Raw genomic sequence first — 15,386 nt, 5'->3', positions numbered from 1 at the left:
TAGTTTAGATACACAAGGATCAATATACCAAGAATGAGCTCACTGCTCGTACATAGGACAAGAAGACTGGTGAATGCACTTTCAAAGCTCACAATCTTTTCATGCACATCTTCAGCCTTAAGATACCCACCAAGAGGTATGGTTGGGTTTCTCCCCAGAACTAACATTCTCCACATTGAGTCATATTGAAACTAGCTAATGAACCAAGTTTCATATTCTAATATTTACACTCATCCTACATTGACTAAGCCAATGAGTAGTAAAAACTGAAAATCAATTTTTAAAAAAGATAAAAACTATATTGAACAAGCGCCTTGTTTTTATCCACTAAAAAGCAAAACATTATTTCACCACCAGCATTTTATTATAACCCCTGCTTGTCTGCCCCTCTCAAAGAATAGGTTGCCAAGTAACAAGGCTGGATCAGGATACAGCTCAGAGGATCACACAAGCACGCGGGAACCACAGTGCCTCCTTAACCATAAAACCTTTATTTGTTTCGAGTGGCCAAAGGGGGGGGGGGATCCATTCTTCTTTTGTCTGAAATGCATTATATGGCAGCCGAGAAAGCAGAAGCCTCACCTCTTTGTCTTCCCTCCCTACCTTGGGGTGAAAGAAAAGGGGGCCGGCACAAAGCTCCTTGACTGGTTACAAAAAAAGAATAAAGATACTTTATAAAAATGTATGTGGTATAAGAAGAAGAAAAAAGGAGGAAATAGCCAGGACAGCGGCAGAGAGCATCTGACCGCCATATGCATGAGTGACTGAATGTGATACAAAGTGCATAAATGTGCCTCGTCCTCCCTCTCCCCTCCCCACCTCCCACCTCCCCCCACCCCACCCCAATCCCTCTAAGTTGTTAGGTGGGGATTCTGGCTCCAGACCCAACATGCTGCCTCCCACCCGTGAACAGCTCACTGGAACTTCAGCTGTCAGGGCCCCAGTAGCAGGAGAGCAACACCTGCAACAAAAAGAAGAATATGACAGGAATTACAAAGCTTGGCAGGCTTATTTGCTATAGTGCAGGAATCCCACCTACAGATTTATGCATCACCGCCCAACTTTGGCTCATGGGCAAAACATGTTAAAGGCTTAGTCTCCCACACAAGCTTACTTACACACCCTTTGGAGCAGCACGTTCGAATCAAGGTGACCTTTCGTAACTGCATAGTTCTTTAGTATGCCAAATTCCCTCTTCAGTTCTCTTTCAATTAGAATTCCCAAGGAACCAATCTTCCATTTCCCCAACCAAAATACAGTGGTACCTCGGGTTACATACGCTTCAGGTTACATACGCTTCAGGTTACATACTCTGCTAACCCAGAAATAACACTTCAGGTTAAGAACTTTGCTTCAGGATAAGAACAGAAATTGTGCTCTGGCGGCGCAGCGGGAGGTCCCATTAGCTAAAGTGGTGCTTCAGGTTAAGAACAGTTTCAGGTTAAGAACGGACCTCCAGAACGAATTAAGTACGTAACCAGAGGTTCCACTGTAAATGGAAAGTCATGTGCAGCATTGCCCACTAGGTGGCAAAAAGTTCCTAGAATAACCAGCAAGTTGCAGACACAGGATGTTTCCCACCACATGAGGTTCCAGCTGCTAGAATGCTACTCTAGTTCCTGGAATAATTTCCAAAGGGATAGCCATGGTACTCTGGTGCAGCAAAGACAGCCCAAAGAGTAACAAATGTATTATGAACTAAACTTTTGTAGACTAGCGTCCATTCTGTCCAATACATGGAAGTGCTATGTCACAACCTGTACTTTTTGCATTTCATTTGCTTCTATCTTCATACACCCACAGAGCTCAAAAGCGCACATGTGCATATATTGCATGCATGCACCTACTTAGGACAATATGTCATGCATCTGATGAAATGGAGTCTAGTCTACAACTGTTTGTGCCTTGATAAACATGTAAGTCTTGAAGGTGACGAAAGACTGTTGTTTTTGCAACAATTCCCAGGTCAACCAGTGCAGCACTCACTGGGAATTGCTCTATACCAGTCACACCTCTTCAGCCCGGCAGCTAGTTTCCTCACCTACAATATGCACATACCATTTACACAGGAATCAAAGCACATGAATCATCCTGTGATGGGCATGCCACTTTACATTAACTGCAACGGACCTCTGACAGGTGGCAAATGTTTTAGGCTCCTTTACTGCAGCTGTCTATGGGGTTACAAACAGCTAGGCAAGAGCATGATTATCATGAACATGCATGATAATTCACCTATGTAGGATGCCAGAGTGCCAATTACCACAATGCAAGCACAGATAATCCACTAGTGCAGCTTTCTGGGCTTATGCAGTTCTACTAACTATAGCTTTGTCCTTATAGTACCAGGACTAACCCAGTATACATTACCAGAGTGGTAAATGGAAAGCTAAAAAAGGACAGGATTCCCCAAGCTCCCTATCCCCACCCCACACCAACACAACAAAAATAAATGTGTACTGAAAAGCACTGCATTTGAAATCACACTTTTGTGCAAAAGCTAACACAAGCAGCCTGAAGCTGCTGAGTGCAATCTGGACAAGACTGCAGAGAGGGCTCACGGAAGAGAATTTGGAGTATATGGATACTAGCAGGGAAGAGATTTAATGGCCACTCTTATAACTCTGTCCAACTGAAATCTATGAAGAGTGCTTCAACTTCCAGGAGGCCTAAATGCCTCATCCTCTTCTCTCAGATAACAATTCAGAGGTCTTAATGCTTGATGTACAACAGCCACAGACATTTTTCTGTGCGCATGCTTGACAAACTGCCAAAATTCCAACCAACTTTTCTTGTGGCTGCAGAACAAAAATGGCCATCTGTGCTGAATGTAGTGCACTTGGAAAGCAATGATGATCCCACTTGCACAAATATTAGGGATCAGATGCCCATTTGGAAGGCTAGACTTAAGCCCTGCGTCTGAGAAGAGAAACTTGCCTGAATGTTTTTATTTCAAGACTTCTTCTTTTTCAACTTCAGGACTTGCAGCCAATTGGGTGAGGATGTTTCTGACCTAGGGGAGTCAGGAAATGGTTAAAAGCAAAAGGTGGAACTACGACAGAAAAAAAAAATGTGTTACCCACATCCCAGAGGCAAAATGATGGACCTGGATGCTAAGAAACAGTTTGAATACCAACGCTCAGCATGCAGCCACACAGACATGCCACTATATACAATTTTCCAATCCCTCCAACACTACACAGGCAAGGAGGCAGAGTGCAGAGAACAGGATCTAAGAGCCCTGCACCACTAATCCCCCCCATCTAATATGTCTCATGAGTTGTGGGCAGGAAGTCTGAAGGAGCAGTTAGCGCTGTGGCCCATGGCAGACCCAAAATCACAACACTAAGTAACAAGGTTTGCCCCAAAATTATATATTTATTATGTTTCTTATTTATTTCAGTTACGTCTACAGTACCTGCCTTTGCTCACAGAAGTGGACTAAGGCAGCTTACAACAAGACCAAAGCTACAGTCATAAAATACAAATCATAAATACAAACCAGTAAGACAACAGTTGAAAACAACAATTAAAACATCATGGAGAGAGGCCAGGTTAAGTGAGCACCTGCTGGAATAAGATACTCTTCATTGCTTGCTGAAGGGCAAGCAATGAGGAAGTCAAGTGCATCTCCCTAGGCAGACTGTTCCTTAATCTGGACACCACAACAGAGAAGGCTTTCTCTCTCACACACACAAAGACATAAGCCCGTTAGTTGTATCTCTAACAGCAAGGGAACAGAGTAGAGGACCTCTGTAGCAGAACAGCATTCCTGCGCAGGTTCACATGGGAGAAGGCAATTCCAAAAGTAAGAGTACATCCAGTTTCAAACTTTTTGTAACAACAGTTTTTGAATGCTCAAAGAAGGAGCAGACAACTGCAAAGTTTATGAGAAAATCCCATGAGAAAATGAGAAAATCCCATGAGGTCATTTGCTGGGAACACATCACTGAACTCCAAAATCTGTTTTAGGACAATACTTTTATTAGGCCAACCAAAAATGTCACAAAACAGCATACAAGCTTTCAAGTTGGCCAGAACTCTTTATCAGGCTAGATCAGTGTTTCCCAACCTTGGGCCTCCAGCTGTTTTTGGACTACAACTCCCATCACCCCTAGCTAGCAAGACCAGTGGTCAGGGATGGTGGGAACTGTAGTCCGAAAACAGCTGGAGGCCCAAGGTTGGGAAACACTGGGCTAGATGTTCAAAAAGTAACAGAGGGGAGAGAGAGAAGAGGAGGGAAAGGCCATGAGTCTGCATTAGGCAAGAGTCTTAACACAAAATGCCTTTGTCCCTCTCCCTCTAGCTGAATGCCAACCACTAAGAGGTCTTGACTAGTTGGCATGCCAGAGTTTTATTCAATGCCAGCACTAAAAAGACAAAACATTCCACCAACTAAGAATGACTATGCATTGTTCAGAGCAGAGAAGGCGGGGGCGGGGAGTAGAACTTGTGGTCTTCCAGATGTGGATGGACTGCAACTCAACTCAGCCCCAGCCAGCATGACGAGCGGTCAGGGACAATGGGAGTTTCAGTTTGATAACATATGGAGGACCATAATTGCCCACCCATGACTTAGAGGAACAAATGGTATACAGACACCTGTAACTGACCAACAATAGGCCAGCAAAGTCCATATGATTGGACAAATGGAGCGCTCTCCGTTCGGGATTCCAGCTGTTCCATTCCATTCTTCCCCATCCCTGGTTTTCCCTAGTCAAGGAACATTCTGTACTCATTAAGCACACTTAGTTCTCAGTGGGATGTTTTTGGGAAGAAGGCATTCCCCTCAAAAGGTTTCTTCCTTCAAGATTATTGTACTTCTGCAAACCTGTGGTGCTGCCTCTTGTGCATGGGTGGTGATGTTCTGACTACATTAAGCAATGGCACTTGGAGAATTGAGAACACTGATAGTATACAGTATATGATCTTTACCCTAATTTCCTGTGTATTGTTGGCTGCTGCCTTTCTTTTGCTATAGTTGCTAGAAAGAGTTGCAGCACACTCATGTTCTGCAGCAAGCAGGATAACCACCACCAACATAGGTTATTTTCCACCACCACACACCTACCCTGAGGATTTCTCTGGTTTGGGTGGCAGCACCAGAGGCTTCCCAGTGATGTTGGCAATCTTGCACGATTTAGAGCGCTGAACATGGGTTTCCTTGGCCTCACTTTGTGGATCCCCTTCCTCAGCAGAACGGTTTCGGCCTCGCAACTTGGCCTAGGATTGAGGACAACGGGTTTACAAAAGCAGGCATTTAGCAAAACACCTAACATTTGTTTAGAGTTGTCCTACTCCCTGACCTTTGATTGGCAATTTTCTGTTTTTTCTCACAACTGCCCCCCTGCACTTCCTTACCACCAGGGGCTGGAGGTTAGATAGTAATCTCCTCTGAGAAAGCAAAGTCCTATCTCAAGTGTGTGGAAGCTTTTGGCTCCATGGGCCAGGATTGCCTTGCAAGCCAAATTGGACACAATTAGCCGTGTGGGCCAAAACAAGCCTTGCAAGGCCACCCATTTGTCAATCACCTCACTAAAACAGTGAAAAACATTTGTTTTACCAGGGCTTTCAATGCCAACACCTTTTTATAACAGGAGATTTGCACTGAACCTACTGCTAAAGCAAAGGTTTTTCGCCCTTTCTTTACAGCAGGGGTTTCAATGCACACACTTCCCTTCCTTATCACAATGGGTTCACATTGAAACTCCTGCTAAAACAAATGTTTTTTCCACCGTTTTAGTAGGATTTCAATGCAAACCCCTTCCTGAACCCCTGAAACCCCTGGCCGCCTATAGGCCAGAGGTTCATCAGCTATTTAGTCCAGCATCCTGGTTCCTCATAGTAGCTAACCAGATGCCTACCAATATGAGTGCAATAGCATTCTACCATTGGTGATCCTCAGCAAATGATGTCAGTGGCATGATGGAAGTAATGTTTATCCACCCTGACTTAGAGCATTGACTGTCTCATTCTCCATGAGTTTTTCTCCCCCACTCCTTTCATTCAGTACTTTGATTTCAGCTTGGAATTCTAACATTGAACATTCCACTATCTAATAGCAAAAGCCACTCAGTTTCCAAGAGCCAACCCATATTTGTTACATTGTGTCATTCTTCATCCTGTCCCCAACCCCTTTCCAGGTACTACCTCAATGCCGATGGGTCAGGCCTTGGAAGAGGGGGACCTTTACCCCTTGACAGTGGAGATGTTCGTGACTTCCTGTTCCTTGGCTCCTCTGGGGCTTCTTCATCAGAGACCGCCGAAGAAGCTATTCGAGGCTCTGAACGGGAAGAAAATGGCAATACCATAATGCAGAAGAACCCATGCTGACACCAAGTGACACATTTTAATCCATGCCCCAACAGGAGGAAAAGAATGACATAATCTAAAGTGCAGTGCCTAGAAAGCAGCAATGACAGGCAACCTAGGACATTCCCGTTGGAAAACTTTGTCACACCAAGTCATGTGTGGCACATCTGCTGAAGCCTGTAACTAAGCCTAAGCACATATAACTGAAGCAACTGTATACTGCTACCTTGGTTATCCCCTCTTCACTCTGTCAAATTCTAGACTGCAAGCTCTAGATAGCTTGTATTCTTGTACTGGTGGCATAATATAAACTACCTGAAGATGGCCTGACCCTACGCAGTGCCTCTGTAGGGAAGGCGACCTGGGAATCATATGCAAGCTGCCTAGAGCTTCTTGTGAAGAAAGGTGAGAATGTAATAAGCCACGCACAAAATGACATACCCAAGTAAGACACAAAGAGATAACACACCCAAAACCACTTCAGTAACAGGTGTTGGTAATACACCAAAGAAGGCTACATGCCAGGCCCAACATGCAACACTCCATGCTACCTGTGGAATCTCTGAACATCCAATTGTCTCCGTCGTTCTCGGAAAGAGCACCTCCAGACCGGGTGGCTGGTGCACGATGACCTCGCTTACGGCCCAAATTAACACGGTCACGATACACAGTGTTGTCAAGAACCTCTGTATCCTGAAAGCATACAGAAGAGAACAAAGAGATCAGAGAAACACATTTCTCACTCGATGAATGCACAGCAACACCCAGAGTGTCCCCATAGATTCTTCTCAGCTTCAGTTCCTTCAAGGAGCAAGAGTACTTCATACACTTTCCAGAGACATGCACAGCTTGCAGGACCACAGCTAGCAAAACATCCACATATTCCCACAAAGCCTGACCTCAACCATTAACAATTTGTCCTTTCATTAAAAACTGTTAATATGTGTCATTTTTCTTCTATTTCCTGCCCCAAATACTCTTCCATGGTTGGCACACCTTCTAAATTTTAGGTGAACTACTGACAGCTATGAGTAGAGGAAGGCAGGGAGAACCGCTTAGGAATTTTTCCAGGCAGATTGCACTGAATCAGGCTGCTTACATTGTCCTGGGATGTCACTCAAGTCTAAAGTGTGGGATGAGGCTGGTTACCAAAAGCCTGGACACACTAGCTCTGCCCATGTAGCACAACACAAGGGCATCACCAGGCTGTGTGGGAGGGCTTCTGGGCAGACTGGCATAGGTGGTTGGCTGAAACCTTTCCTACAAATGATTTACAGCTTACATGAATACCAAGGGACAAAAATAACTTTGGTTGAGGTCGCCCAACTGAAATGGCAATATTAGAAAAAGGATTTTGATTTCTCTTTTCACTCTCTAGTCTTCCAGCTTATTTCTACTTCCAGCAGCAAGACATAAGCTGTTTGTTGGAGGACTCATGACTCATGAGTCAACTGGTGAAGCCTGAAATATTATCTGGAGTCAGCTACCAAAATACAGCCAAAAAAGGCAAGGTTATGAGCTATTCTTTATACATAGAATCACAGAATCATAGAATTGTAGATGGAAGGGACCGTAAGGGTCATCTAGTCCAATCCCCTGCAAGGCAGGTATATTTTGCCCAACGTGGGGCTCAAACCCATGACCCTGAGATAAACAGTCTCACGCTCTACTGACTTAGCTATCCCTCTCAATCCAGAAGCAATTATAGAAGATGACAAAGCCCTTTGTAAAGCAGGTCTGTAATGGAGCATTTGCCCGAGAGAAAGCATTAGGAACCCATGTTTCTCTATCAGCTATGCATTTAAATGTAATGTAAAAGCCCCTCAAACATTAGAATTGCTGTGAACGTACAAGCCCATATCTTGCAGAGAAGGCTCAGGGGTCAAGCAGGTACCTCAGAAAAATCTTAAGTACTACTTACCTCTAAGAAGATGAAGTTCTCCCCTTCAGGAGCAATAGCTCCCTCTGAAGCAGGAGCCTTCTGTGATATGGACTGCGCAGCTTGACTTCCATTTTGCTCTGGATGATTCAACACTCTCAGGTCCACGGGTAGCTGACTCCCATTTCCACTGTCTAACTGGCTGTCCCTACCATCTGCAGCAGAGAAAGCTTTTCCATCCTCCTTTGCTGAAAAAGGCAGTCCTTCAGCCCTTTCAGGAAGAGCCCCCTGGTTATTACGCAAGCTGTGCAGTATCCTCTCTTCTTCTGAATGGTAGCTGTGGAAGGAGGCAGGTCTCTTCTGCTGGGGCACCTCTTTGACAGCACTATTGGAAGGCACGTCTTCCTGTAGGCAGCTGGGGCTGGAGAGTCGCTCACTACGGAATTTTCTGCTTGGATGTCAGATAATGAAAGTTAGGGTAAGGTTCTTCTTACTTCTTATCAACAGGGTTCTCACTATCCTAGCAAAATTTCCCCTCCCCAACTCCAAGCATCTCCATATCTCCTAATCATCCCAAAGCTTTTTTCCCTCCTCACTGTACAAAAGCAAATGAAGGTGTGTGAAGGTCAGGACTCGACAGCCAAAAGGAGAATGAATACCTTACAACATGATGAAGGCCTAAGAAGGCACCAGAGGTGGACAAACACAACAGAGGATTAAACCCACAATTGCCATGTTGGAGGCGGATTTCTTCTGATGGCAGAGTACAGAACCACGAGACAACGAGACTGGTGTAAAACAACTCAAACAAAGGTTTATTAGCTACACAAAACAACAAACTTAAAGCAAGTAGGTGTTCTCTCTCTACAGGCGAATTCAAACTGCATCTCCTCCTCCTTTGTATTCATCAGCAGCTGCATCCAATCAACCCAGAACTCACGCCCAGAACTTACAGAAACAGTTCTTAAAGTTACACTCTCTTTTCTGTTTCTTTGCAGAATGACTCCTAACATGCCAATGGTCAAACAGTACAAATACCTCAAAAAGAACTCATGCAAATCATGAGCCTACACTTAAGCACATGGTACAATCCATCGTAGGGATATCCACTTCACAATGCAGGTGGAAGCTCATGTGATCCAAGGCAGCAACAGTTTGCATTAGAGAAGGACAGGAGAAAGATAAACCTGCACATTTCCTACTGCCAAATAAATACAGGCTATACTTACTATAGGACCTTTCAAAAGGCTGGACTGTAATGGGACTGTGGAATATGTAACTGTAGCTACCACACAGACTACAGATTCCTCAGGCCAAAGACTGCCGTTATGACATGTCTGCCCAATTTACAACCCACCGCCTGCAAAACCCTGGCTTGACAACCTCCCTGTTTTACATTCCCCTAAGGGCCAGCTCTAAAAGAAACAAATCCTATATGCATGCTTACTGAGAAGTAGTCCTATCCTGTTCAATGAGGTTACTCTCACATAACACACATAGTCCGGATTAGCATGTAATGGTAAACCATAGCCTAAAATTATGTGTTACCATGGACCCCATGCTTTTGGAGCATCTTCAAACAAACCATGAGTAAGAAATCAAGGTTTGTCTTTGGTTTGCCACTTGTGGTTTGTTTAGTGGGAAACAAACCATGAGTGCCAGTTTGCATGCAATGCTAAGCCAACCATGATTTGCTTCTGAAAAAGGACAAACACAGAGGTGACAATCTGACCACCATGTACAAGTATACTGCTTGTTTAAGATAAGCTATAGTTCCTTTCAGAGCATGGCTGATACCTGCAAACTAGACAATAGGATTACAGCCTTAATCAACTTCAGTGAGCTGCTAGGCACAGCTGCATTCTGTTCCCTCCATGGCCTGAAGAATGTAATATGAAGAGGGGGAGTACCAAAGACACGACACATTAATGATTTCATTCAATTTACACTGGTTTGGATGCTGATACTTCCTGGTTTCTCATTTTGAGTTGCAGGGATTAGCAGAGAGATTCAATGACTCCATGCATGGCTTGAGGGTGTCGAGTGTACAAAATTACACAATATACAAGAAAGCCTTTGTTTGGAAGTTACGCAGCAACCAAGAAAGGCAAAGGCAGCTTCAAAACAAGAGTATGACTAGGCATACACATGAGGATTCCACATCAGAGAAAGACAGAGTGCTAGGCTTGGACTAGGGAGCCCCAAGTTAATATCCATGCTCAGCCATGATGTTCACTGGGTGACCTTGGGTGTACCCTCAATTCTCCCCATCCCCCATTTCAGCCAAATCAGAAGGCACATCATTTAGCTAAGAAGAGTCCTTGAGTGAAACCTGCACCATTTAAAATGGCTCTGTGTGCATAACATTGAAAGTCACACCCTGTTGTTCTCCTTGAACTCTCTCTACAGTTGCCAAAGCCATCTTTATAACTATCCATTTTTATTAGGTTACAAGGACTAGATGATGGCAATCTGTTATTTGAGATTAAAACTGACCCAATTCTTCCCAATTTCTACACATATATGGAGGGCATGATTAGAAGACTTCAGTTGTTTTTCCAGGTCTTTCAGTATTTTTAACATATGTTACCAATCAGTGCTTTTAACATTATTTTATTTTGTTTTGATAAACTTGATGACAATGAGGCTTATGCACAAGAGGAGTTTAGCATTTAGTCTGTTTGTTTGCTATGGTTTATTTTTTGCTGCTGTACTTGATTACATTTAATATATTTAATTTTCACTGTTGGCCACTTGGGGCTCCAGCATAATGGTGACTAATAAATAATAGTTTGCCCCGTTTCATAGCTAGCTTAAAAAGTGCAGCACTGCAAACTATCTTTCTTGTCCCTTTTGCTTTCCATAATCACAATCCAATTTGGGGAAGGGGCACTTTGCATTTAAAAGAGCTCACAATCTGGAAGTCTTATTCCAAGCAGTGATATGAGTTCCTCAAATGCTAGAACTGAAAGATGCTGGTTATAACATACAGAAAGTGATACAAATATGACAACAGCATTAGCTGTATAAAAAGAAAATTGTTTCAAATTAAGGAAAGTGGAGAAAGGCGACAACGGGGGGGGGGGGGGGTTGCAGTCTGCTACTCCGACTCTGCTTTGCATTTCAAAGATGCTGGACAGTCATAAAAATGTTATTTCCCCAGTGAAAACAATACAGGTATGGATCCAGGTTTGGGGGCTGAAAAATATTTTAGCTACCACTTTGTTCCAGGAAGAGACCACAAGCGCCTGGTCCAACTCCTTCTGACCTACTTCAGTTATGGGACCTGTTCCTACCTCTGAAAGAGTGTGCCACTTCCACACCAGCAGAATCCTTAAGCCATACTTGCTCAAGTACCTAGTTGTGGAGAATGTACTGCCAAAAAAGAGGTGCTCAAAAGCACAAGCTCAAAGGAGAGGGCAATGCCACCTCACATCCTGACAAAGCACTCCTACTCCAGTCTAGAGCAGTGTTTCACAACCAGGGCCCATATGCTGGGGCCCAGGATATTCCAAAGGGGCCAAAGGAGAAAATTGTGTAAATGGGGGGGGGGCACAGCAAGAGGCTAGGGGGGCACAGAGGGAAGTGAATCATTAAAAAATATATACTAGTCAGCAAATCCAAGGCTGAAGAGAAACAAGTGATGGCGAAGAGAGATGTTTACAGAATACAATATAGGAAAGAGAATTATAGATACTGTCACTCATTTTCACCCATAACAAAGAGGTCGTGACTTCAGAGCATACTGAATGAGAGTGCTAATTATGTGCATAAGACATGGGACCTGCTGGTACAGGATGTTGCTAAAGCAAGACAGCTAATTGAAAGCCAAACACTAGAAGCAATTCATAAAAGAATCAGTCCTCTTCTCCTCATTCCTACTGAGCATGGCACCAACCCAAGACAAGACAGTGGAACTGATCATACGACAGCAAAGGTGACAGCTCTTGCAGAACAGCAGCTGTATCATTAGGCATTTGTCTGGTCAGTTAAGGAGAGTAAAAATATACCTCCAGGTAACCTGCGACAGCCCCCCCACACACACACCCCTGCCTGATTTCATTCTGCAACAGCCACAGTACTCAACTATGTTTCCACAGTTAGGAAAACAAAACAGTGCACATCATGGCTACTGGGTGTGCAGGTGCTCTCATGACCAGATGGAGGTTAGCAGTGGAGCATCACTGGATTTTCTCACCAAAGAAACAAGAGTTACACACTATGATTGTTGCTTCTAAACCTCAGGGCCATATTCAACTAACCTGTTGAGCTAAAGTTCCATCACCACAAGGATTTTACTTGTCGGATGGAACCTTCTCCCTCTCTTCTTTCCTCTCTCCCACACCACCAAGTGTAACCCATGCCACCCCCAAATCTGCTATGGAGAACTGGGGGAAAACTCATAGTAGATGAGGGAAAGAAGTTTCCATTGCCTGGGCAGTGTTTCTACACTGCAGCGCCGCAAATCAGTACTTCAATTCCTTTGTCCACTTGTATTCATCTAGCTTCCCACTTCCATTCTAACTTTCTTAAGAGACATGGGGCTGTGCCATCACTTGCTTCACTCACCAACCCCCCTCCCACTGTCTGACCCACATTACTGATGCAGTATAAGCCTCAGTGGTACAAAGCAAGAAGGAGAGGAAGCAGAGAGCACAACTGATGCTGGGGAGCTGCCCAAGGGGTCCTGACTGTTCCTGTATGGCTCACTTGGGCAGGTCACCTGCTTCTGTCTCCTTTCACTTCCCTCGTTGTCTGACACTGCTGAGGCTGAAATGGCATCACTGGTGTGAGGTGAATAGTAATGGATGTGGCGGCAGCAGCAGGACAGTTGCTGGGAAGATGTCCTGGCAATCTGCAGAAGAATTGCCTGGGCAACCTACCCACCTGCCCTCCTCCTCCTCCTCCTCCAATACCGCTGTGATAGCTCTCATAGGTCTGTTGTCACACTGCAGTGCACAGCATCACCTGTTGGGAGGCCAAGTGAACTGAAGCATGAAAACATCTGAACCTTTTTATAATACATTAGGATACAGCCTTTACCTTTCTCCAGAGACTCCAGCTGCTCTTGGATGCTCCATCTCATCATCATCCAAAGGTGTCGCTCCAAACTGATAGCTGCTGTCCTTATGCTTTATCCCAGTTGCGCCAGTCCAGTCCATCTGTATTAGATCTACTTCCTCAGCCCCATCCAAAGCCTTGGGCCTCAAATCAGACACTTCCATGCTTTCAGTGCCAGATCTGTAGGCCAAATCTGCTTGTCCCACACCAGGTTCTCTGGTATCCTCTGGATTCACAGTCCTTACATCTGATGAAGCAGACAAGGTTTCCAGACCCAAGGAAGGAAACCAATGAAGCTGCTTCTCTGTAGGTTTTTCAGATGCATCTGGGCTCCCAACTTTCAAGTCTTTTGAGAGATCCATGCCTCTGAAGCCAAGATCTTGAGTCCACTCAGGCTGCCCCTCTCCAACTCCTCTAGGCTCATCCATAGCAACTGCTATTAAGTCTCCAGCCTGACCTACCAGGCTGCCAACTGTCTCCTCCAAATCCACAGTCACACTTAGACTTGGTAACTCTATTGGACCAAAACTACCAGCTCGGTCCTTCCCTATAGCACCTAACTGGTTATTTTGTTTAGTTGCTGAGAGATCGGTGTCTCTGACCCATTCTCTTGTGGCAATGGGGAAATCACTATCTTGTAGATCAGATTCCCTAAGGTTGTAATCATCAGCCCAGACTGGCTTCCGGGCACAGTATTCCAGATCACCAGCCTCAAATTCAGTGGTGCTGCTTCTGCTTGCAATACTGAGTTCTCTTTCCCATCGTGTTTGATTATCATCATATTCACTGGCTCCATCTGGTTTTTCAGCACCGAACACACCATCATGGCTTTGGGGAGTACCCATGACATATCTGCTGGACCAATCAGACTGTTTGACACTCAGTTCAGACTCCTGACAGCTGCCATCATCAAAGCCATATGTATTGGGTCGTAGTCGCTGTTGGATGCTAACCTGGGATTCTGGATGACTGGCACTATATTCACTAGGTTGCTCCACCTGGTTGGCATGGGACTCTGACTGCACTGGGCTAGCCCTGCTGTCAACATTGGAATCACTAGGCCAGCCTGACTGGCTGGCACTGGATGTGGCATCCTGAGAGCCAACATTGACAGCACTGTGATCACTGGGCCCCTCTAAATGCCTGGCACTGAGCTCTGTATCCTGGTGGCTATGAGTACTGTATTTGCTAAACTCATTTGATGATTTTGTGTTAACTTCCAATTCTGGACAGCTTTCCTTTTCTTCACTGTATTTATTGGGCCAGTCAGTTCTTTCAGTAGGACCAACGTGATATGGGCTGCTCCAACCCATTTTCTCAGCAGCAGACTTGCTGCTCTCCTGATCATCTTCATTACTGCAGAGTCTGGGCCAGCCTGGTTTTCTCACGTATGGCTCTCGGTCCTGACACTCAGCAGTGCTGATGCTATATGTGCTGCTCCAATCTGGCTCCTCAATCTTCTGGTCACCACAGCTGCTGCCATAGGCAGTGATCCAATCTTCTTGCCCTGGATTAGAACTGTCCTGCAGTGGTGTTCCTCTGGTCCAGACTTTCTGGCTGGAACCAAATTCCATATCCTGCCTTTTGGCATCACTGTACGAGCTCAGCCACTCCTGTGGGCCAGTGCCAAATTCTCGATCCTGCTCTGTCTCACCAGGCCAAACTACCTTGCTAACACCAGCAGCCCAACCCATGCCAAAGGTAGCAGACCGATCAACTTCTACAAAGCCAAACTCGCTGTGAAGATCCTTCCTTGACCATCCCAGAAGATCCTAATAAAGAAAGGCAAGGAAAATAAAGAAACATTGGAGAGGCATGGGACAGTGAGGCAAATTAGTGGGGATTTGATCTAGTAAAAATGTCCCTTCTCCCAACAGTCCAATATGAGAAATACATTAAGGAGACAGAAACTGAAAATGTAAATTCACTATGCCCTTCCTGTATTTATTTTTTTTAAACCCAGTTTGAATATATTTCACTTAACGTGCAAAATTTAGGAAAGGGCCATTACTGAGTAGCAACATACGTTTTGCATGTAGAAGTGCCAGGTTCAATCCCTGCCATCCACAGACTGGGCTGGTAAAGATCCCTGTCCAAAACCCTGGAGAGCAGCTGGTCAGTGTAGACCATTATA

The 15,386-nt window shown here is 44.8% G+C and overlaps 1 protein-coding gene across 1 annotated transcript in view; it reads right to left on the bottom strand.

The window, feature by feature from the left end:
- Nucleotides 1–345: 345 nt before the first annotated feature.
- TNKS1BP1 (tankyrase 1 binding protein 1) overlaps nt 346–15,386 on the bottom strand; it is a 28,914-nt gene continuing 13,873 nt past the window's right edge. The window contains exons 6-12 of the mRNA XM_033142334.1: nt 13,235–15,024; nt 8,234–8,639; nt 6,864–7,005; nt 6,159–6,283; nt 5,072–5,223; nt 2,938–3,013; nt 346–961 (exon numbers count right to left, since the gene is read on the bottom strand). Coding sequence (XP_032998225.1) covers nt 2,953–3,013; nt 5,072–5,223; nt 6,159–6,283; nt 6,864–7,005; nt 8,234–8,639; nt 13,235–15,024 — 2,676 coding nt within the window. The 3' untranslated portion in view covers nt 346–961; nt 2,938–2,952. The remainder of the gene's footprint in view (nt 962–2,937; nt 3,014–5,071; nt 5,224–6,158; nt 6,284–6,863; nt 7,006–8,233; nt 8,640–13,234; nt 15,025–15,386) is intronic.

This window comes from Lacerta agilis, chromosome 1, assembly GCF_009819535.1.
Source record: "Lacerta agilis isolate rLacAgi1 chromosome 1, rLacAgi1.pri, whole genome shotgun sequence".
NCBI lineage: Eukaryota > Metazoa > Chordata > Lepidosauria > Squamata > Lacertidae > Lacerta > Lacerta agilis.
This window is presented reverse-complemented; position numbering and strand designations above follow the sequence as displayed.